This window comes from Thalia democratica, unplaced genomic scaffold (genome assembly GCF_965202585.1).
Source record: "Thalia democratica unplaced genomic scaffold, ktThaDemo2.hap1.1 HAP1_SCAFFOLD_301, whole genome shotgun sequence".
Classification (NCBI taxonomy): Eukaryota; Metazoa; Chordata; class Thaliacea; order Salpida; family Salpidae; genus Thalia; species Thalia democratica.
The window spans coordinates 1-22,365 of record NW_028139397.1 but is presented as its reverse complement, the minus strand read 5'-3'; the positions used below and the strand labels follow the sequence as shown (position 1 = coordinate 22,365).

Below are 22,365 nucleotides of genomic sequence, written 5' to 3'. Positions count from 1 at the left end.
CAGTTACTAACCCAGGGTAAGGGTTAGGGGTAACAGTGATAGTAAAAATAAAATAAAAAACATCTAATAAAAATTATTAAAAACAAATAATAACAATTAAACAATTAAAAAGCTACCGACCGAGGGTAAGCGTTACGGATTACAGTGATAAATAGAAAAATAAATTAATCAAAAAAAATTTTAAGAAAAAGTTATTTAAAAATATATATCTCTTTTTAAAAGAAAAAAAAATACCGTCCGAGGGTAAGGGTTAGGGGTAATGGTGATAATAAAAAAAAATTATAAATAAATAAATAAAATTAACAAATAATAAAAAAACTTACCGTCCGAGGGTAAGGTAAGGGTAACAGTGATAGTAAAAAAAATAAATAAAATTTATTAAAAAAATTAAAAAAAAAAACATTGCAAAACTGTCTGCTAGTGCAAAAGTGTCTTCGTGCAAAATTATCTTCGTGTAATTTTGTGCATTCGTGCTATTTTGTACGCTCGTGCAATTTAGAGAACTACCCGTTTTTTTTTATATATATTGGTTGTGTTTTATCTTAGTTTTTTGTTTTAATTGTACTTTCCCTGACGAACAATGATAAAGTTTATTGGAAAAGAATTTGATTTAAATCATTTTATTTATTAAGTAAAATTAAACACAAGTCTGATGTTTAAATTGTTAATATAGTAAAATTTAGTTATTTATGAGTATTGTGATAAACTAAAATAACAGTTTTTTTTGATTCCAGATTTTTTATTTCTGTTAAAAAACATATTATAAACAAATAAAAAAATCAATATCTTTATAAGTACAAAGATTTTAAACCCGTAGGAAAAAGTAAAACAAAAAATCAAGTTAATTAAAATTGCTACACGATATAACAATCTCCTACATACATAATCACAATTTAAAGAAATAAAAAGTTGTAGAAAAAACAATACATAATGTTAACTATTTCCTTGTTTAAATGAAAGTATTATAAAGTCTTTAAATTGACTTTAAGTCAAATTTTAGTAGTTCTGTACAATTTTTCAAGCACATAAAAATATCGCTTTTTTTGCAATCTTTAACGAAGATTTTTTTTTCCATTAACCAGCAAATACAATAAAGAGCACTTTGTTGGTTTTCGGTTTTCGTGTTTTGTAAAAAGTAATAAATTTTTATGTCAGCAACTTATTTTAAAGTACGTTCAAATAATTAAAAACTGTTTTTGATAAGAACAAAACCAAATAAGCAAAACATCTATTAAGAAAATTAAAATCAACAAAAAAATTTTTCAAATATAAAAAGACTACACTTTTAATAAACAAAATCAGATATTGGAACATGAGTGACCAGTAAATTACAATAAGTTATACAAGACACACACTTTCAAAAACACTAAATATATTTCGATCAATTCTCTTCAGTAGAGTACAATGATAACAAATGATAAGATTTTACACACTTATAAAATAACCAAGTAATCATAAAGTAATCTAGAGATAAATAAAAGACAAAAGCAATTAGTAAAAGTTAAAACCGAATAAGCCCATTTTTGTTATAATGAATCTACAGTAAAACTAAACATGAATAAAATGAAAACAATTCTTATAAAATGTTACGAAAATAAAGAAACAGTATAGTCTAAATCTTTTTGCTTACATAAACCAGGTTTCCTTTACAAAATACAAATGGCTTCTAATTTAATCAAATCAAAAACATAACAACTAATTTTAATAGTTTTAAGTCTATCTATATTATAATTGTTTGCACAAGTTGGATTATTAACTAAATGTTCTGAAATAGAAGAACGTTTGGATGCGTTTAAAACCTTAACCGGTATATCATCTTTCTTATCTGACAGGCAAAATTCTCTACACATTTTGGTATGTGTTCTTTTATTCTCTTCCTAAGATGTCTAGTTGTTAATCCAATATAACTTGCTGTACAACAGCAACTATACTGGTAGATTACCATATTTTTATTTAACTTTGATACTGGATCCTTACCACCTGGTGTTATTAGTGGTTTAGAGGTAAAAACAATTCTAGGGTTCGCTGCGTGTCAACAAAAATCAATACGTGTGAAGGTTGTTTGCAAAAAACGTTTTAGTAGTATTTAATAAATGTAAAAAAACGTATTTATACGTTCATAAATTATTTTACTGCAACTACCTTACTAGATTAACTCAACATTTGGTTTTTTTTCTCACTTTGTTTTATTAAGCTCGTAGTCACTTTAATTTTACTTCCCAATTTTTTTTTACCAATTATAAAACAATTACTGTAAAAGCAAAATAGTTATCATTTTATTTCCGAGAAAGTTACATAAAAATATTTTATATTTTTATCAATTTTAGGACAAATGTTCGGTACTTTCAAATACATTTCAAGTAAGTTAATCATTTAAATAGAAATCTCTTGTAGAAAGGGCTACAAGAAAAATGTGAATGTTCATGATCATAAAACCAAAATCTTTTGGAGGAGACTATGTGGTGCCAATGGTTATTAATGTTAGAAATAACTTTAACTGTAGATTTAACGGTAGACTGTGCAGTATGAACAAATATATTAAACTGAATTTTATCAGTAGTTTTAAAATTATTGTCACTTTTTTGTCATTGATAGATAGATTAAAGTTTATTAAGTATTTGAGTGAACTTATCAAAAGAAATGATAAAAAGATTCTGGATAAAAACAACAAAAGTTTACTACACCTCAGGACAAAACGTTTTGGTAATTTTTCTTCAACATTTACTAAAGTATTAAACCTCTCTGACTATGTACCGAATGTTAATGAAAAGTTCGTATTAGAAAATGGTCTGAAATTCTCTATCCCCTTTAACAACCTGCAACGTGAAAAAATTTTCTCTGAGTTTGAAATTTTATCAGGACAACTTAGACATCACAGACCAATATCCCAAGAGAAGTTAGACGGTTGTAATGCAAAGCTATACAGTTTGTCTCATTCTTTTACTAATGTAAAATGTAACTCTTCTGATTTTAGAATGTTTAAAGACTGCAATGAAGCCTATAAGTCTCTGAAATCTAATCCTGATATAGCAATTCTAAAGGCTGATAAGGGCTCATCTTTTGTTTTGTTAAATAGAGAGGATTATTTAAAGAAAATGTATGATATTTTAGAAGATAAAGATAAATTTATTAAACTAGGTCCTTTTGAAAGATTTGATTCAACTGTTAAAATAGAACGAGCTTTTCAACTTAAGCTCAGAGGTTAGTATGTCAAAGGTTATATTTCTAAGGATTTGTATGAGTCTATTAGACCTTCAGGTTCTCAGTGTCCGAAACTGTACGGACTACCTAAAACTCACAAAGACGGTGTTCCAACAAGACCTATTTTAGATATGAGTAACTCTGCACAATATAAAATTTCAAAGCTTCTAATCAAAATCCTCGAACCAGTTTCCAGTAAGTATTCCACTTTCTGTATAAAAGACTCTTTCTCATTCGTTGAAGTCATAAGAAAAAATGCTTTTTTACCAAGTAACATGTGTTCTTTTGACATAAAAAGCCTCTTTACTAATGTCCCAGTGGATGAAACTATAAATATATGTCTTAATGAACTTTACAATTCTGGTCTTACAGCTCCTTCTATTCCAAAAGATGTTTGTCTTAGTATGTTAAACATGGCAGTAAAAAATGTTGAATTCAGATTTAATTCTTATATTTATAAACAGATAGATGGAGTAGCGATGGGTAGTCCACTTGGCCCTATTTTAGCCAACATTTTTGTGGGATACTTTGAAACATTGCTCTTTTCCAAGTATCAAAAACCAATAAACTATATTAGGTATGTTGACGACATTTTTGTGTCTTACAATGATGAATATAACATTGATGAATTATTTAGCAAAATTTCGAATTTACACCCAAATTTAAAATTTACTATTGAAAAAGAAAAAGACAATTGCTTACCTTTCTTGGATGTACATCTGTTGCGTACATCTTCCGAGTTGCTTACCACTGTGTACAGAAAACCTACATTTGCTGGTCAATATATTCCATTTCAGTCTTTCTGCCCTTTATCTCAAAAACTCGGTTTAATCTCTTGTTTGGTATTCAGAGCACACAAGATTTGCTCGAAAAAGTTGTTTGAAGAGGAATTAGATAAAATAAAAAATATTTTTGAAGCTCTTGGTTATCCATCGCATATAGTCAGAAAGACAATTAACAATACAATCTCAAAATTTGAAAAACCGGTTAAATTTGGTCCTAGAAAATGCCCTGTATATTTGAGATTGCCATATCTCGGTAAAGTAGCAACTGCTCTAGAAAAGACTGTAAAATACACTGTAAACTCCACTTTTAACTCTGTACAACTAAGAATCAGTCATGCTACAAGAAAGCTCTTAAATGGAATTTGCAAAGACCGTACTGCCGATCAGGAAAAAAGCAAAATTATTTATATGTACAAGTGCCACTGTGACAGTGAGTACATTGGCAGAACGTCTCAAAGATTCCATATTAGAAGGGACCAACACGTTTTTAATTCCCTCAGAAGATGGATGGACACTGGTTTAAAAAAACCATCTAATAGATCATCAGCGATAGCTGAACACTTATTAAACAATTCAGATTGCGCAAAGAACTATAGTGATAGTAACTTTTCAATTTTAAGTAAAGCTCGTAACGATTATCACCTCAGTGTTTTAGAATCTCTATTTATAAAAACATGTAAACCTAAATTGTGTAAGCAACAATACGTTTATAAATCTAATCTTTATAAGTTGTTATAGATTTTATTTGAATTTTGTCGCTTATTTTTATTTTATTTTTATTTTTAATGTTGTTTATCTTAGTTAAATTACTGATAAACTGTTTTTATATATGCATTTATGAATAGTGAATGTCTAATTAATTTTGCTCAATTATGCTAATTAGTGTTAATTGATTTTTCTGATGTAACCTCTAACTATTTATATACTCAAAATTTAATCTTAAAATTAGTTGCTAACTAAAGTAATTGAAAAGCGTTAGCCGAAATCGATTTTACTTGTTTGTTGCTTTAATAAAGATGTTTTTGAATGAATTTTGTCTTAGATTTCTGTACTAGAAATAACTTTAAAAAAGAGTTCATACCTTTTTTTTAGAATTTATTTTGTCATTCAATTCAAGTAAAAATAAAATTAAATTGTTTTATTACTGTTTCAGTTAAAACTTATACAAAATATATGGTGTGTGGTTCAATGAACGAAAGGTCTTTCTCCACACCAATCTATTGACCATAGTTGTGAGCGTTCACATTTTTTTATACAAAAGTTTTTAACTGATAACTTTTTATTTTTTTAATATAGCTTACTTAATATTTTACGTTTTTTACTATTGTAAATATTCGCTATTTTGTACGAGTGTATTATGTTAATCATATTTTCTTTAAATAGTTCTATTTATATTTCATATCTTAATGTTGTGATGTGTACTTTTTTCATTAACTTTAAATCTAACTAAACATGTTTTGAATATCTAATGTTTTTAAAAAATTGTTGTGATGCTGATATTATAATAAGATTTAAACTAAAAATATAACAAAGTTGTCCAAACCTTTTGTACACATAAGACTACCTTATTAAAATTACTCTATCATAAAACACTTAAAAATTTATATGTAGGTCTGGTACAAACTTAGTAAACTAATCTTATAAGTTGTTTTTGTTTTTTGGTAAATAACAAGCATAAATTAAATTAGATGCATTTTTAACAGTTTAGGTATTTATTTTATAACAATTTAGTAGGTTATTTTAATGCTACATGAAAGTCGAGTTAAATTTTAAAAACTTTTTAAAACTTTCAATACAAACTAATTTTATTGTTATATTTACCTATTTATCTAATTTAAGCTTATTTTAATTTTTTAAACTGATATGTTTAATTCTATTTGTACTAAACCAATGAACAAATCTATAACCTTTGTTAATATTTAACTAAGTTTATAAATTTTAAAAGTTTATAACTTAAGTAGCTACTTTAAAATTGTCACTGTAAATAATTAATAAATGTTGTTCGTGTTTTTAAAATAATAAAATAAATGAAAATTTTTGTTAAAGTTAAACAAATTAGCATTTAGATACAAAGATTTATTGTTTTAATTTTGTTTACTGTTTAAGAAATTTTTGTTTTGTGATAATTGTTATCGTGTAATAAAAAAGAAACAAGTTCCATTTAAGGTACAAGTAAATTTATAAAATTTTAAGTATAGCAAGTGCCCAAAAAAAATTAGATATCTTAAAACCTTCAGCATTATCACCTTTTCAAACTAAAAGTGCTTTAAAAACAGCTTTGTTTTTAAACATTAAGATTTATTACAATATTATAAGATCTGATAAACAAGTCTAAGACATTTCAGACATCAATTTTTGATTATCAAAGAAAGGTTCAATAAATTATCATAATATAAAACGTCTGCTTTATTAAACTTTGATTTTTAGTTAAATATGCTTGATAGAAAAGCTGAAGTTTTAATATTTATATTGTTTTTCAATCTGATTTTTCTTTAGGGTTAAAAATACTATTACAAAATAATAAATATCAAAAAATAATTTTTTTAATTCAATTTTCAAGTACAGAATAAAATATTAATTTGAACTATTTATTGGTTTATAAGTGTAGGTCTGCTTTAGTTTACAGTAAAAGAGTTGATAATTACTCTTTCATTTGTTTAACTGATAATATTAATATGATTAAGTAAAAAAATTATTTCTTACAAATTTTTGATATTTAAATAATACTGGGACTCGTTAAACTGAGAACAAACTAGAGTTACTACTAGTAGTTTTTTGCAGACCCATTTGAAAGAACAGCTTCTTTAAAGGTTATTGTAATTTAATCGTAAATATTATTTTATACATGTTTATGAGTACAAGTGTATGAAAAAATATTTGTAAACTGTTATTATAATAAAAAAAAGTTTTGTTGTTTTACAGAAAATTTTATTTTGCGGGCCGAAATTTTTAGACCAACGACATTAAAAATATATAAATCAGGGTTTCCGAAACTTTTTTTTTCAAAAGGCTCCCTTGAAAGAAATTAAAAAAAAGCAAAAGCTACAGCCCCCTCCAACTAGGTTTCTCAAAAAACTATCATTAAAAACGCCTAAGATTTTTTTTTTTCTCTAGTGTAATATCTAGTTCGAATTGTGGCCCCTTTACTGCTCATGGCCCCCAAGGGATCCATTTGGTCCACTTTGAGAAACCCTACCGTAGATAATAGTAACTAACAGTTGCAGTATAATTTGACTTACTTGTGTTTATTAATATTTTAATCTGAAAAATATTTTTATGTAACCTTTTTATGAAACTTTTTATTAAAACACAGATAGTTTTTTTTTGATATCAATAAATTTTGAACTTTTGTTGTTAATTTTATTGATAATGCTAAAAATATTAAACAAACTAAGGTAGTTAAATTTTTTAAACTTAAAAATTCAACGTTATTTTTTTATTTTAATATTCCTAACATAACATGTTAAAACTATTACTTTCAAAAACAAAGACACGTTCTAATCAAAACAAAATTGAAAGAAATAAAACCAATATTAAAGAAAGAAATTAATTGTGATAACAAAGAAGGAAAGTAATAATGGATTTTTTTTGTTAAAAATATAATTAAATTGAAACACCAACATATATAAATTCAAACTATTAAAAAAACAATTTATTGTATGTTAAACAACAATAAATTGTTTTTTAATAAAAATAAATAATTAAAATAATAAAACAATTTATTTCCAAAACAGGTAACTAAAAGTAAGTAAAAACAAATATTGTGCACCAATTAAGTTAAGTAATTTTAATAAATCGAATAATCTTTTATAACTCACAGTACAATTTACATAAAATATATTTTTGCATTTTAAATATTAAATAAAAAGTGTGCAAAAATAATTTATATGAAATATGCAATATGTTTAATTGATTTACTTATAACTTATTAAATATTAATAAAAGTTTATTATTTTCAAAATTTAATTTTTAATCAACTACTATTCACAATTTTAATTTGTTAGACATCTAATAAAACTAATGCAGATTTTTGACACATTAACTTTAATTAAACAAAAAATAAAAACAAAATAAATTTTGGCAACTCACAGTAATAGTAGTAAGATTTGTGTAAAATAATTCAAAAATATTAAATTGTATTTTGAAATGCTTTAATAATCTTAAAAAACATTTTAACAGTTACAATAACTATTTTCAAATAAAAGTTAAATTAAAAGCACTTTGAAAATACATTTTTCCATACTCAAGAACTTTTAATAAAATACTTCTACCTCTAAACAATATAATGTAATTTAGTTTGGAAATATTGCAACTTTATTGAAATTACTACCTCTTTATTGTCAAAATATTTTAAATATTGGAGAAATAAAAGTTGTTTTAAACTATTTATAGTTTTAAAGTTGTTAAAAATATTATTTACAAAATTATTCTTAACAATAATCAAGCAAGGTGGATTCAACTTTTAATGTTCATAAAAGTACAGTTGATAATTATTAAGGTGGATTCAACAATGTTAAAAATTTAGAGGCAGAACGTTCTATGAAGTCACAATAAATACATTATGATGTCATAACAGTCTCGCATTTAACTTTATGACGTCACCATCAAACACTGACGGCTTTTTCGATCCAAGCGACAATTTTTCCGTTGTAACCAGGAAGTATTTCGTTGTCTGAGAATATCTGAAAAATTTATTTATAAAATTTATTTATAATAAACTTAACATTATGACAATTACGGGGTTGCCACTTTTTGAGGCAATAATCCTGATTTAAGTTAAACTAGCCTGAGTTTATAAAGAACAGAACATTTAAAGAAATTACTGTTAATCAGGCTTAAATGTCTAAAAATACCAATATAAATAAGAAAAGAAACTAACAAAAAACACAACTTGAAAGAAAAAAGTCTAAAAGCCAATAAAAGCTTGAAATTTAAAAAAAACTTTCTATCAAAGCTTGAGTCAACTAGATGAGTCTGAGTGTGTGGCAACCCTGCAGTTAGCAGCTTTAAAAACATCTAAACGATATTTGTTAAAAATTTTATAAGATTAAAAATCAAACTGTGTAGTAATATTTAAACTAAAAATTCTACATAAAAATTTATAGTAAATAATTTACAAATTATTGTTAATTTACAAATTATTTCATAAAAACATTTATATACTTTTGTGCACGGTTTAATACCTGTTTATACGTAGCCTATGAGTAGATCATTTGTACTTTTGTAAAAGCTTAAAGTGTATTTAATAAATTTAAAAACTGAAAGCAAAACTTTAAAAAAAAACTATTGATACTGTGATTAAATTTAACTAAAACAAATAAGATTTTTTAATATTTGAAATTTCACAATGTTTGTAATTTCATTTATATAACAGCAATAACTTTTTATTAAACTTTTTTGATTGACTTAATTTTACACTATCTACTGAGCCTTTTTACTTTAACTTTCTATTTTCAAACTTTATTTAGGTTGAAGATACTAAAATTAAAACATTGTTTGCAATTTTAGCAGCAAAATAAAAAATAATCTCAAAAATTAATATTACTCAATTTTTAAAAAGTTACAAATAAAATATACGTTATGTTTAAAACAAAACTGATTTAATCTAAAAACAATCCACATTTCTAACCTCAGGTAAAGCTTTAGGTTTCAAAAAAAAGAGTTTTTAATAGTTTACAAACTATCCTAATTTAAATGTAAAAAACAATTGAAAATTGGAAACATAAATTTTTGGTATACAATAGTGCAGTTAAAATTGTACTGTGTACACTTTTTATAGGATAAAAAGTTTCACAAAACAATATTAACTAGAATATTCTTTAAATTAAACAACCATTTTTAAACAAACATATTTTCCAAAGTTTAACGGTGTTTTTTTTTAATAATTAGTTTGCTATCATTCTTAGAAGCTTTTAAAAATTTTCAATTTAAATTTTAAATATACTTGTTTGAAAACAATTAAGTTTTAATTAAATTGTTCGCCACTGTATTGATTTTTTAAATTTGTTTCTAGTCTAATCAAAATCAACACCTAATAATTAACTTAACTTTGGTAATAAACTAAATAAAGTTCATTGTGTTTTAACTAAAATATTTAAAAAATACATTTAAGTTTTTTTTTACAGAGTAAACTTGAAAATTTCGCAGACAAATGACTACCTCTTTTAAAATAATAAAATATTCATGAAATTTTGACAGAGTTTTTGTTTACAAATAAATAATTAATTGCACTATTTGAAGAAAAATAAGTAAATTGTCCTTTAAATGTGATCTGGTAATTCTTTACCTTTTATTAAATATTTTATTCAGTTTAAAGTGCTTTGAAAAAAAGATTAAACTTTCTTTGAAAAGTAAGTTAATTTTTTGTTTATTTTTAAACTTTTTTGATTTTTTTACAAAAAATTCTTATTTGAAAGTTTAAAAACAAATTCAAAAAGGATGATAATAGAAAATAACTGTTCAAAATATAGTTTTAATTGTTTGCTAACAAAAGATCCTAGTAAAGTAACTTCACTGGAATATAAATAAAAACAAATTATACAGTAATCTTCCTTTATTCTACCAACATATGTTTCTGTGTGTCGACAAATTAACAAACTTCAACTGGGTTCTGTAAAAAAATAATTACTGTAATGAGAGAATAGAAGCATAGAATAAAGTAGGTGTATATATGTTTTCATTAAAATAAGATATATTCTACAGATCTGTAGAAAATTTTAATCTGTAGAATATATCTTATTTTAATGAAAACATATATACACCTACTTTATTCTATGCTTCTATTCTCTCATTATAGTAATTATTTTTTTACAGAACCAAGTTGAAGTGTGTTGATTCGTTGACACACAGAAACATATGTTGGTAGAATAAAGGAAGATTACTGTATAATTTGATAATAGAAAATTTTAATGAAAATAGAAGAAGCTTTTTGTAATATATTTTAGTAATAAATTAATTTAAACAAAGCAACTAACTTCTTGTTTCACAGTTCCCAGTTCAGGATCCAAACTTTTGAAGACGAAATTGAAATTTTTCCAACTATTTTTGTCGGATTTCGTTATTTGAATTAATTCTTTGAAATCTTTCAGAGTTACTTCTCCGACACTGTTAATTAAAATAAAAATGTTTTGAATTTATGAAAATTAACAATGGCAATAAAAATGATAAATCGGTTGTAGTTAAATCGGTCCATTGGTTTTGTATAGAAGATAACAATAAATAAAAACTATGCTATTAAAATAATTTCATTTTATGCTTACAAAAGTAAAATAAATAATGTTTCATTTAAAATGAAATTACCTTTTTTTAAACTATTTACTTAGTTATGTACAATTTTTTAAAGTGAAGTAAATTAAACGTAAAATATTATTATATTAAAACATTTTTTAAGATATAAAAAAATTACCTTTTATTAATACTTGTCATCGCTGGTGTCATATCCGAATCGATAAAATAAAATATTCTTGTTTGAAATTCTGTAAAAAAATTATTAAAATAAATACTATTGTTTAATATTTGAATCGATAAAATAAATAATTCTTGTTTGAAATTCTGTAAAATAAATAAAATAAATATTATTGTGTAATATTTAAATCAATAAAATAAATAATTCTTGTTTGAAGTTCTGTAAAAAAATTATTAAAATAAATACTATTATGTAATATTTGGATCAATAAAATAAATAATTCTTGTTTGAAATTCTGTAAAAAATTAATAAATATTATTATAATATGTCTGAATCAATAAACTAATTATTCTTGTTTGAAATTCTGTAAAAAATTAATAAATATTATTACATTATATCTGAATCAATTAAATAAATTCTTCTTGTTTGAAATTCTGTAAAAAATTAATAATTATTATTATAATATGTCTGAATCGATAAAATAAATAATTCTCGTTTGGAATTCTGTAAAAAATTAATAAATATTATTATAATATATCTGAATCGATAAAATAAATTATTCTTGTTTGAAATTCTGTTAAAATAATTGCTATTAAACTAAATATAATCAATTTATATGATTTTGTTATTTGTTTTCCGTTCTGAAAAACGAGATAAACACAATAAAAAAAAATTCTAATAAATTTAAATTAGCTAATTTATTTACAAAACACTTAAAAAATAAATCTTTACAGAAAACAAACAGATTGTTAATTATCAAAGTTAATTGAACCAACTATTTTTGGGCTGACTGCTATTTACAGGATGTCTTCTGAAAACATTAGGAGATTTATTCTTAGGTGGATTTAATTGACCGAATCTGTAATAATAGTTTGTTTTATTAATACACTTTTTATTAAACTATTCAAAAGTATAAATTTAAGCGTTTGTTAACAAAAAATTCTAGCGAAACAAGCTCACTGGAATATATGATATTAAGGCCATAGAGGGGGGGTCCAACATTTTTTTTTACTAAAATTAACTTTGGCTTTTATATAAAAGCTTAAAGTACAAACTATAAGCCAGTTTTTAAAGAATTCAAAAATATCATTTAACTTTTGAGATATTTAATTTTTTGTAAAAATTTTCCAATATAAACGTATGGACCGCAAATTTTTTGAAGTCAATTTTCTCGGAAATTTTAAAATTCACTAAAAATCTATCTCCTCCTTCATTTTTCAAGCAATCTTCTTCAAATTTTCAGGAAACGTTCCTTATAATAAAAGGAAAAAACGTTATTATAGAATTTTAATAATTTTGAAAAGTAAAAATTTTATTACAAAAATTAAAAAAAAAAGTGTTTTTTTTTTTCAAAAAAAACATACTTTTACAAAATATTTATTAAATTCCAAAATAACGTTTTTTTATTATTATATAAAGATTAGATTGTGCAAGTTTGAATAAGATTGCTTGAAAAATGTAGGAGGAGATAGATTTTAAATGAAATAGTCTTTTTTCGCTGTTTTAGTTTTCCCTTCCCATAGGGAACCTATTATGCGGCCCGACTTTGACTGGTCATATCTCAAAAAATAATTTGAATTTTTTAAAACAATAAAAAGCATCTAGAAGCTTAGAAAAAACTTTATAAAATAAGATCAACTTGTAAAAAACATGGTTTACCCCCCCCCCTATGGCCTTAACAGATTAAGCAGTATCCTTTCTTTATTACACTAACACATATTTATGTGTGTTAACGATTTAACACACTTCAACGGAGCTCTGTAAAAAAATAAATACTGTAAGGAAAGAATAGAAGCTAAAGTAGGTGTGTACATGTGTCCATTAAAAAAAAAGTAATTGCTAATTTTTGTAGTTTAATGGTTAGTAATAGATAAAATACTTTAATTTAGACTTAATAATTACAAATATTGTATACTTTTATAACAGTCGGATTTAACATTAAGTTTTTTATCTATTATTAACCATTAACCTACAAAAATTTTTAGCAATTACTTTTATTTTTAATGAACAGATGTACACACCTACTTTAGCTTCTATTTAGCTTCATCTATTTTAGTATTTATATTTTTACAGAGCTCCGTTGAAGTGTGTTAACCCCTTAACACACAGAAACATGTGTTAGTGTAATAAAAGAAGGATACTGTATAATTTGTTATTATTATACTTTTTATTAACTTTTGTTGATTTTTTTCTGCTGGAATTAGTTGGATGAATCTGTAATAGTCATTTTATAAGTTTAGCAAAAAAAATGTTCAATCTCTTTTCTTTCTTTTTTATTTTGTCTGATAATAAAACTAAGTAACTACTTTGATAAACTATTTTTAAATTATTAATCAAAATATTCATACTAACAATGAATGCTGTTGAAGTAGTTACTTTATTTAACAAATAACACAACAAATATTTTATATTGATAATAATATATTTTAATTCTTTTGAAGTTTTAGTGAAATAAAAATCATTACTGTATTATTTTTATTGGAAAAAAAATTAAAGTTAGTCAGCTAATATAATAATAAAAATGAAACATACTTGTTATTATTATTAGAAGAACCGTTTATAAAATCCCCACCGGAATAATTCATTTGATCCGGGTTTTTCTGTTTAGTAAACAAATATTTAATTGCACTTACTGACAAAATTGGTCTTACAAAAATTATATACAACTAAAGTGAAACAAAACTTAAAACTTGATAAAATTTATTCCAGTTTCAAGTTTAATTTTTTTAATTAAACTTTTTTGTAAAAATTAGATAAATACATTACTTTTAAATTGCTAGAACTAATACTTTTTTTTGGAATATCTTGTAAATTAAAATATAAAAAATATAAATTTTAAAGCTTTTACACAGGCAATTTTCATTGTTGGTCACAAAATAATATATAACATACAATATTTAGTAACATTTTAAAAATATTATGTAAATCCTATCAAAGCAAAATTTGTAAAATTGAATTAAACTTAAATCTTACTAGATGCACTCTTAAATAGTTTATTTCTTTTTCTTCATTTGTACTTTATTTATTCAAATTTTAACTTTTTTTTTGAATAATTTTTGGTAAGTTATAAAACCAAATTATTAAATATTTCACATAGGCTAATGTTATTGTTGATCAGAAATAAATAAATAAATAAATATATAAATAGTAAATAGTATTTATTAAACATTATAGATTTATTAAGTAAATCCTACAGAAGCAAAGTTTGAAAAAAACTTAATTGTTACCAGTTGAACCCTTAGACTGTTTATTTCTTTTTCTTTTAAAGCTAGGGTTCTGTCATGTTCGTTCTGAAAAAAAGTAAATAAAAGCTTTGCACGAAACAAAACGAAGTTTCTCTGATAATTTGTTTTTAAAGAACGGAAAGAAACTATCATTTGAGTACAATTTTAAGTAATTTAAAGACTTTAAATAGTTGTTAATGAAACTTTTGATTTAAACTTAACTTATAAAAATCAATCAAATATTTATAGTTTTACTTTTTAAAAAATGAGAATAGTATTAACTTGTTTTTTTTTAATGTAGTTTAAAACAAAAAATAAAAAAACCTGCAAAGAAATTTCATTTCTTCTTAAATTTTCAATTTTTTCATCCTTATTCCTGAGTTCTAACTGTAAATTATTATTTTCTTTTTTCAGCTGCTCAACTTGAACTGACAGTTCTGCCTGTTAATATTATGTAATTTAAAGATAAAATGTTGAATGTTGTTTAAGCAGTAATATTACAACTTTTGAAATATTTAATGAAGCTTATTACTTAAAACAACTAAGTACATAAAAGTTTACAAATGCATGTTAAACTTTTTAAGAACGGTAGTTATAACAAACACTATATTTTAATTTATATATACTAGTTTAAAATTAAAAATTGTTATGCACTACTGCAAATTGAAAAAATAATACTTTTCAACTTTATTTTGAAGAAATAATCTAAAAACTTATTCACAATTTTTTTTGGTAACTTACTTCAGAACAGCTAATTATTTTGTAAGAACAATAGTGATAAAACAAACAATTAGCTTTATAATGTTCATTTATAAAGTCACTTAAGGTGAGTACTTAATGTGAGTAACAATTAAAATTATTTGAAACTTTGTACAAAAACTTGAGTGAAAGTTTTTGTTATAATTTAGTTTGGTAAAAAGTAATATTAAGTAAATACTATTTTTAATGAAATCGTTTACTTTTTTTCTGTATTGAGTAAACAAAACATTTTTAATTTAAATCAAATACATAATATATACTATATTTTTTGTAAACAACAAAATCAAAAAAATAATGAAATATTTTTTAGTTTGATTAGTAATAGATGTAATAGGTTAAAATTGTGATTAATTTTTAGTTTTTTAAGCATTTATAAAGTTACACAGATTTTTTTAAGGAATTTTAACTTTATATCATTCATTAATATTTATTAGATTTAAATTGTGATTAATTTTAAGTTTTATAAGTGTTAGTGTTGAATGTAAAACTACACACTTTTTTTTAAGTTTTTAAAAAAAATTAAAATAAACTTTGTTAAACTGTAAAGATAAATACTATTGGCACACTTTAAATAAAGTACAAGAAATTTTAGTGAAAATTATTAATAACATGTATATTGTATAGATGTATATTTCTTCAAATTACATAAAATACATGATCTAACTACTTAGTAAGTAAAACTTGAAAATCTATTTTTTTTATTTTTCGATTAAGTATTTAAACACTACTTATAATTAAAATTATTAACCTGTTTAAAAACAACTACCATAAGAAAAAAGCCACTAAAACTTTTCAATACTTGTATAATACAACAAAGAAAAAAATAAATGTTTGTTTTACTTTAAAAAATTGTTTGATCTTTTATTTGAAGTTATTTACAAAAAGCAAATACCAATCTTTTGTTTGATTTTGAATTTTTAATAATAAGGCGAATATAAATACAAGTTTATAGTAATACATAAGTTATAAGTTTTGAAAAATATTAACAACACTTGTAAGATAAAGTAACCAAATGTTTTTAATATCTAAAATATACAAGTACATGTAATTATGAGCTAAAACATATGTATACTAAATTGTTTAAAAATAACTGAGCGTAAATAATTCTTTTAATTAAAAAACTTTGATATAGTTTTTTTATAATTTACATCTACACTGTTTTCTGTATACTACTACATAAAATACGACAATACATGATAATCTATTATCAAATACACTTAAACAGCATTTTTTCAAGTACTCTTAGAAACCAATAAAGCGAAAGTTAATTGAAAATACAACAAGTATTCTCTTTCTATACCACAAATATATTATTTATCTAATCAACATTATAATACAAGTAACATATTTATATTAGAAGCTTTTTATTTCTAAAATATTTCTTATTAAACATAAAAACATGATTGCTAACAAACTTAGCTCATATTAGCGTCACTTGATTAGTAAAAAGCTATATTTAAATAAGTTTAATAAATATATACTTATAATAAAATATTACATTTTGTTAAAATAGAAGTATATAAAATACTTATTACAAATTATTCTTTCATCGAAAATTGAAAACAAGAACAAAATCTCAATATCTTTTTCATTATTTATTGGAGATAAAGTCAAAAAAAATAATAAATAAATAATTATAATATTTCATTGAATTATTAATATTATAAGTTAACCTGGTAAACTTCTTATGAAGTTGTTTTAGTCCTAAAAGGAGTTATTTACTTTTAAATCAAATAATTTATTTTAATGTTTTAGATAATAAAAATAAAAGCAGTTTATGAGTTTTAAATTCTTCAAAAAACAAAATTATCAAAAAACATACCTCATACCTAAACAACAGTTATTTAAAAATCTTTTTTAAAAAACAAAAACAACATTTTACAATATCTAACCCCTTTTTTAAAAAAGTCAGATAAATTATAGCTAACTTTTAATTTTGCAAGAAGTTTAAACTACAAAAAATATTGTCTATAAATAAGTACAAGATGAATTTTATAAAACTGGATATCGTAAAGTTTACTAAAAATATTAATGCCAATAAATATATAACAACATATATTTTTTTTACTTAAACTACTTACAACTTTTATAATAAAGCTTAAATGAATCTTTGATAATTTTTATTATAACTAAATAGTTATGATGACATTATTAAAGCTAGGTTTTAAACTTGATTGAAATTGTCATGCATTTCTGTCAATCAAACATTATGTAAATGTATTCGTTCAAATACTTTATATAAACAGCTTAAAAAATCTGTAAATAAATAAAATACACTTAGTTTACATAGCTAGAACAACAAACTATTTTATATTTAGTATGTATTTATATGAAATTAATTTTATATTCTTTTGGTATACAATTTTGAAATAATGTTTTCTAATAATTTATTAATTCAGTTCTTATACTTCAAAGTTTATTACTATATAATAACAACTAGGTTTTAAAATTTGATTAAAATTGTCAATCAAATACTATGTAAATATATTTGTACAAATATTCATTACAAACATACAGCTTAAAAAATTGTAAGTGGTAAGATATATTTAGTTATACAAACAACTTAAAATCTGTAAATAAAAAGACACATAATTTATTAAAGATAGCTAAAACAACATAGTACTCAAATAAATTTCTATCTATTTAAGAAAAATTTTGAAAGTAACTAAAAAAATATAGTAATCTCAGAAGTAAAAAAAATATTAACTTAAAATACTTTTTGAATTAAGACCAAGTCACTACCATAGTAAAAATATAAAGATATGTTTATTAGTAAACAGAACTATAAGAGTTCATTATTTTTTTAAATACAACTTCAAAGAGGTATTTCAAACAAATTTAAGTGGAAATAAATTTTCAATAGAAAAGTTTATCTACATAATAACTTGGATAAAAATTTCTTTACAAATACATAATACTTTTATTCGAACAGTCCTCAATTGACTTTATTTTAATATTTTCTTAATAATAAGTTTGAAATAAACATAATAGTACAATAATAATAGTTTACTTCATTTTAAAATATTTTAAGTTATAATTCTATTAAATTTATAAATCATGACTTTTTGTCATTTTTCATAAATATTAAATTTATAATATTTGTTAATATAATTCATATTCTGCACTTGATTAAAAAGCTTGAAATTTTTTTAATTCTGTTTACATATTACCAAGATATAGTTTAATTTCATGTCAAAATAAATTTAATTTTTTAAATTTTGAAAGCTTTTTTTTAAGGTAGTTGTATTACAAAACTTTATTATTTGATAAACATGTTGTAAAATAAATAGTGAACTTTTTATTTAATAGTAATATAAACAGTTACTAAGTTTTAAAATCAGAAATATATAATTATCTTCACAACACATATTATATATTGAGCACAGAATTTCATATTAGCGTAATTTTTGTAGTATAATAAAATTTCAATAAATGTTTGATGGAGACTTACTTTTTCAGTTTCAAGTTTATCTGTGAAGAGGTCTTGTTTCAAACATTTTTGTTTCAATGTTATTAATTCAGCTTCTTTAGTGGTGAATTTTGTATTTGTTGAAGAAATATGTTTTCTATGTTCACTTCTAATATCACATAACTCTTTCTGTTTATTTTAAATAAATGTTATTATATTTAATTGCTAGTTTTGTATTTGTTGAAGAAATGTGTTTTCTGTGTTCACTTCTAATATCACATAATTCTTTCTGTTTATTTTAAATTAAAATATTTATATTTAATTGTTAATTTTGTATTTGTTGAAGAAATATATTTTTTGTGTTCACTTCTAATATCACATAGTTCTTTCTGTTTATTTTAAATGAAAATATTTTTATTTAATTCTTAATTTTGTTTTTGTTGAAGAAACATGTTATCTGTGTCATAATATCAGACAATTTTTTCTGTTTATTTTAAATAAATTGTTTTGCATTTAGATGCATTTCATATTTCATAGCATTTTTTTCTGTTTATTGAAAATAATATTAATTATATTAACGTAAAGTTTTTTTTTTTTTTCGGTCACTTTAAACAAACTAATTACATTCAACAGCAAACTTTTTATTTTGAAATAATTTTCTGGGTTACTTTAAACAAAATTATAACATTTATTTGTTTTCTTTTTTACTTTCAGAAAACCTATTTAACTCACATTTGATATAACTTATTATACTTTTATAAAACAAAGTCCTAAACAATTACAGTTACATTTTATAATAGATTCGATATTAATTAAAGAACGGAATAAAAAATTTTTATTGATTCAGTTAAATAAATAAATAAAAAACAAATAAAAATAAAATTCAATTTAAAATTAATTCGATAGCTCTAGCATTATTATCAATTATTAAGTTTAAAACATAAACTTTGCTACATTTACTGTATCTGTGTAACATAATCAAAAAACATAATTTATGTAAGTTGTTACAAACTACATAAAATAACAAATGTAACATGAAACGTAGCATGTAAATATAGTATGACTAAAAAGGTACGTAATGACATAATTACAGTTGTTTAGTAGAAGTTATACTACTTTGATTACGTAATCTTACATTTATACTTGTTATTAACATGTTTATTTATCATAAAACATGTTTTAAAAAGTTTTTTTAAACTACTTTTTATTAATAAACAAAAGTAAATTATTGATGCTGTTAAAAGAAGTTGTTTCTTAAAAATTATTAAGGCATATGGGGGTCAAACTTTTTTTTCGTAAAAAATTGGTGTTATTTGAAAGACTAGAGTGTTTACTATAAATACTTTTTAAAAAACAAAAACTTTCATTTAAATTTTAAAGTATAACCGGTTTTGTAAAAGTAAACCCGGACAACTGCATAGAATCAAAAATGTTCAAGGCCAGAAAAACTCATTAAAAAATAAAAATATACATTTTTCTTTTAAAGCATTGTAAATCATTTTTTTAAGAAATGTTCTTTTTGGTATTAGAAACAACTTTTAGGATGCAGATTTTTGAAAAACAATCAAAAAAAAACTATAATGATTTTTTTTTTAATCGGTTATACTTTGTATATAAACAAAATCAAAAAATATATACAAAAATTAAATTAAAAACATGTTTCCATCAAGTTGTCAATTTAAGTTGTAATTTAAGGTTGTTCTGAGAAAGTTTTAAAATAACTTCAAAAATAAATTAGGAGATACATTTTTAGTGAATTAGTCTACCTTTTAGCCTTTTAGCTTGCACCTCCCATAAAGAACCTATAGAACTCAACTTTGATCGCTTATATCTCAAAAGTTACTTTAAATCTTTTTTAAACAGTATACACAGTACCTGGTAGCTTTATTAATTATGTGTAAAATTAAACTAATCTTTAAAATAAATTATTTTACCCCTATGCCTTCCATTGCTTTAGTGATAAGACCTTTTTGAATGAGTTTATTCAACCTTATATTATTTTAAAACAAATTCAGCTAAATTTCTAGAACAAATCAATGAGAAACTTTATAATAAAAGTTTAAAGCAATTAATTAATAAATCATTAAAAAAGTTAAAAAATAAAAGATGATTATAAAATTAAATTACCCTACTTTATCACATGAAAAAGATACTTTTCCATTTTGTAGTATCGTTATAATTATGTATTTTAGTATAATATTTATTGTATAATTAATTTTATGTAGTAATTTTTTTTTTAAATATCAAATAGTTGAAATAACAACAATAACCTGAAGTTTTTCAATCATTTGATTGGCTTGTTCCAGTCTTGTTTTTAAAACAATATTTTCTTCAGACTTGTTAAACTCTTTAATTTCTGATGGATTTTGTTCTATGTCGTTCAAAAGCTGTAAATTAAATATATTCAAACAAATATTCCTAACTGTAATTACATACTTTAAAATTAAATATGCTCCATTGTATATGAAAATGACAACTATTAAAAAATTCTCAAATAGTAACATAACAATATTACTAATTTGTTTAAAACTAATCAACTATAAAAACAATTTATATATTATGGAAGAGTCTAAAATGTTCAAAATAAACATCAAATATGTAAATAGACATTTCTTTATAATAACTTTGAAAATCGAACAAAATATCTAACAACTAACGCGGTAAATAACTATTAATCTAACAACAAACTTACAAAAAGCGACTCATAAACATTTATAACATTAATTTCAATACAGTAAAATAAAGATTAAACATAGAATTAGTTTAATTTCTTTAAATAGTTGAATTTTTTAAACTCTCCTTAAATGTTAACAATTTTAAAAAAAAAGAATTAAATAACTAAAGATAAAACAAAAGTCTTGTTTCTAAACTAAACATTTTTACCAACAAATTTACACGATATAAAAAAAACTAACAACTTAAGTTCATAATTGTAAGTACTCTTTATAATGAAAATAGTTGTCAAGTTGCTATTACAGAATGTCTATCACTCTATACAAAGTCTGCATTTTTATACAACAACAACATTGTTTTTGTATAAACTTTATTGTATAAGTTGTAAAGTTATATTGATTTTATCTTACGTTTTATATAGACAAATTGCAACAAACCTAAACTACTTTTAAACTATTTTTTACGAATTTTTACTTTAATTTTAAATAATATTGACTTGTGAAAAAAACAGGTTAAAACTGCATAGTAGTAGTTTTTTTATTGATTTTTTAACAAAGTTGTTATATACCAACAAGTTGTAAAACAGTATTGATTGAATTCTTTTTATTGATTTTTATTTTGAATAATGAACTCATGCTAAGCAACTTATTCAAGTTTATGTATTTAAACTAGATAGTTCTTAAATTTTCACAAAACATAGTTTAACAATTGCATTTAATACATCATATCATAATTAAAACACATTCAAACAACAATTAAATATGAATAAAATAAACTTAAGCAAGTGTAATACATAGTTTGATACAAAAATATAATTATTATACATTTTACATATCAAGTATTTCACATATATATTTATATAGTATCAAAAAAACAACATATTCGAATTCAATACATACTTGATTTTCA

At 22.4% G+C, this 22,365-nt stretch overlaps 2 protein-coding genes across 2 annotated transcripts; one reads left to right on the top strand and one right to left on the bottom strand.

Annotated features, from left to right (window-relative positions):
• The first annotated feature begins 2,332 nt into the window (after window positions 1–2,332).
• Window positions 2,333–4,724, top strand: LOC145846171 (uncharacterized). Its single transcript, XM_082953087.1, has 4 exons — window positions 2,333–2,360; window positions 2,731–2,925; window positions 3,217–4,469; window positions 4,617–4,724. The coding sequence occupies exons 1-4, from the start codon at window positions 2,333–2,335 to the stop codon at window positions 4,722–4,724; spliced, it is 1,584 nt and encodes a 527-aa protein (XP_082809213.1).
• A 3,535-nt stretch (window positions 4,725–8,259) lies between these two features.
• On the bottom strand, window positions 8,260–21,170 carry LOC145846173 (uncharacterized; the record flags this gene model as incomplete). The annotated part of the gene is made up of 9 exons (XM_082953090.1): window positions 8,260–8,668; window positions 10,961–11,090; window positions 11,392–11,461; window positions 12,168–12,250; window positions 13,924–13,991; window positions 14,619–14,681; window positions 14,940–15,056; window positions 18,826–18,972; window positions 21,054–21,170. Coding segments are annotated over 9 exons (873 nt in total), but the record flags the coding sequence as incomplete, so codon positions are not given.
• Window positions 21,171–22,365: the final 1,195 nt, after the last annotated feature.

Bases quoted from the DNA above. Each gene is read 5' to 3' on its own strand.
- LOC145846171 (XM_082953087.1), top strand. From the start codon at position 2,333: ATGTTCGGTACTTTCAAATACATTTCAA. The intron at 2,361-2,730 runs GTAAGTTAATCA...CATTTACTAAAG, and splicing joins TACTTTCAAATACATTTCAA to TATTAAACCTCTCTGACTAT. The intron at 4,470-4,616 runs GTTTTTAATTCC...AGTAAAGCTCGT, and splicing joins ATATTAGAAGGGACCAACAC to AACGATTATCACCTCAGTGT.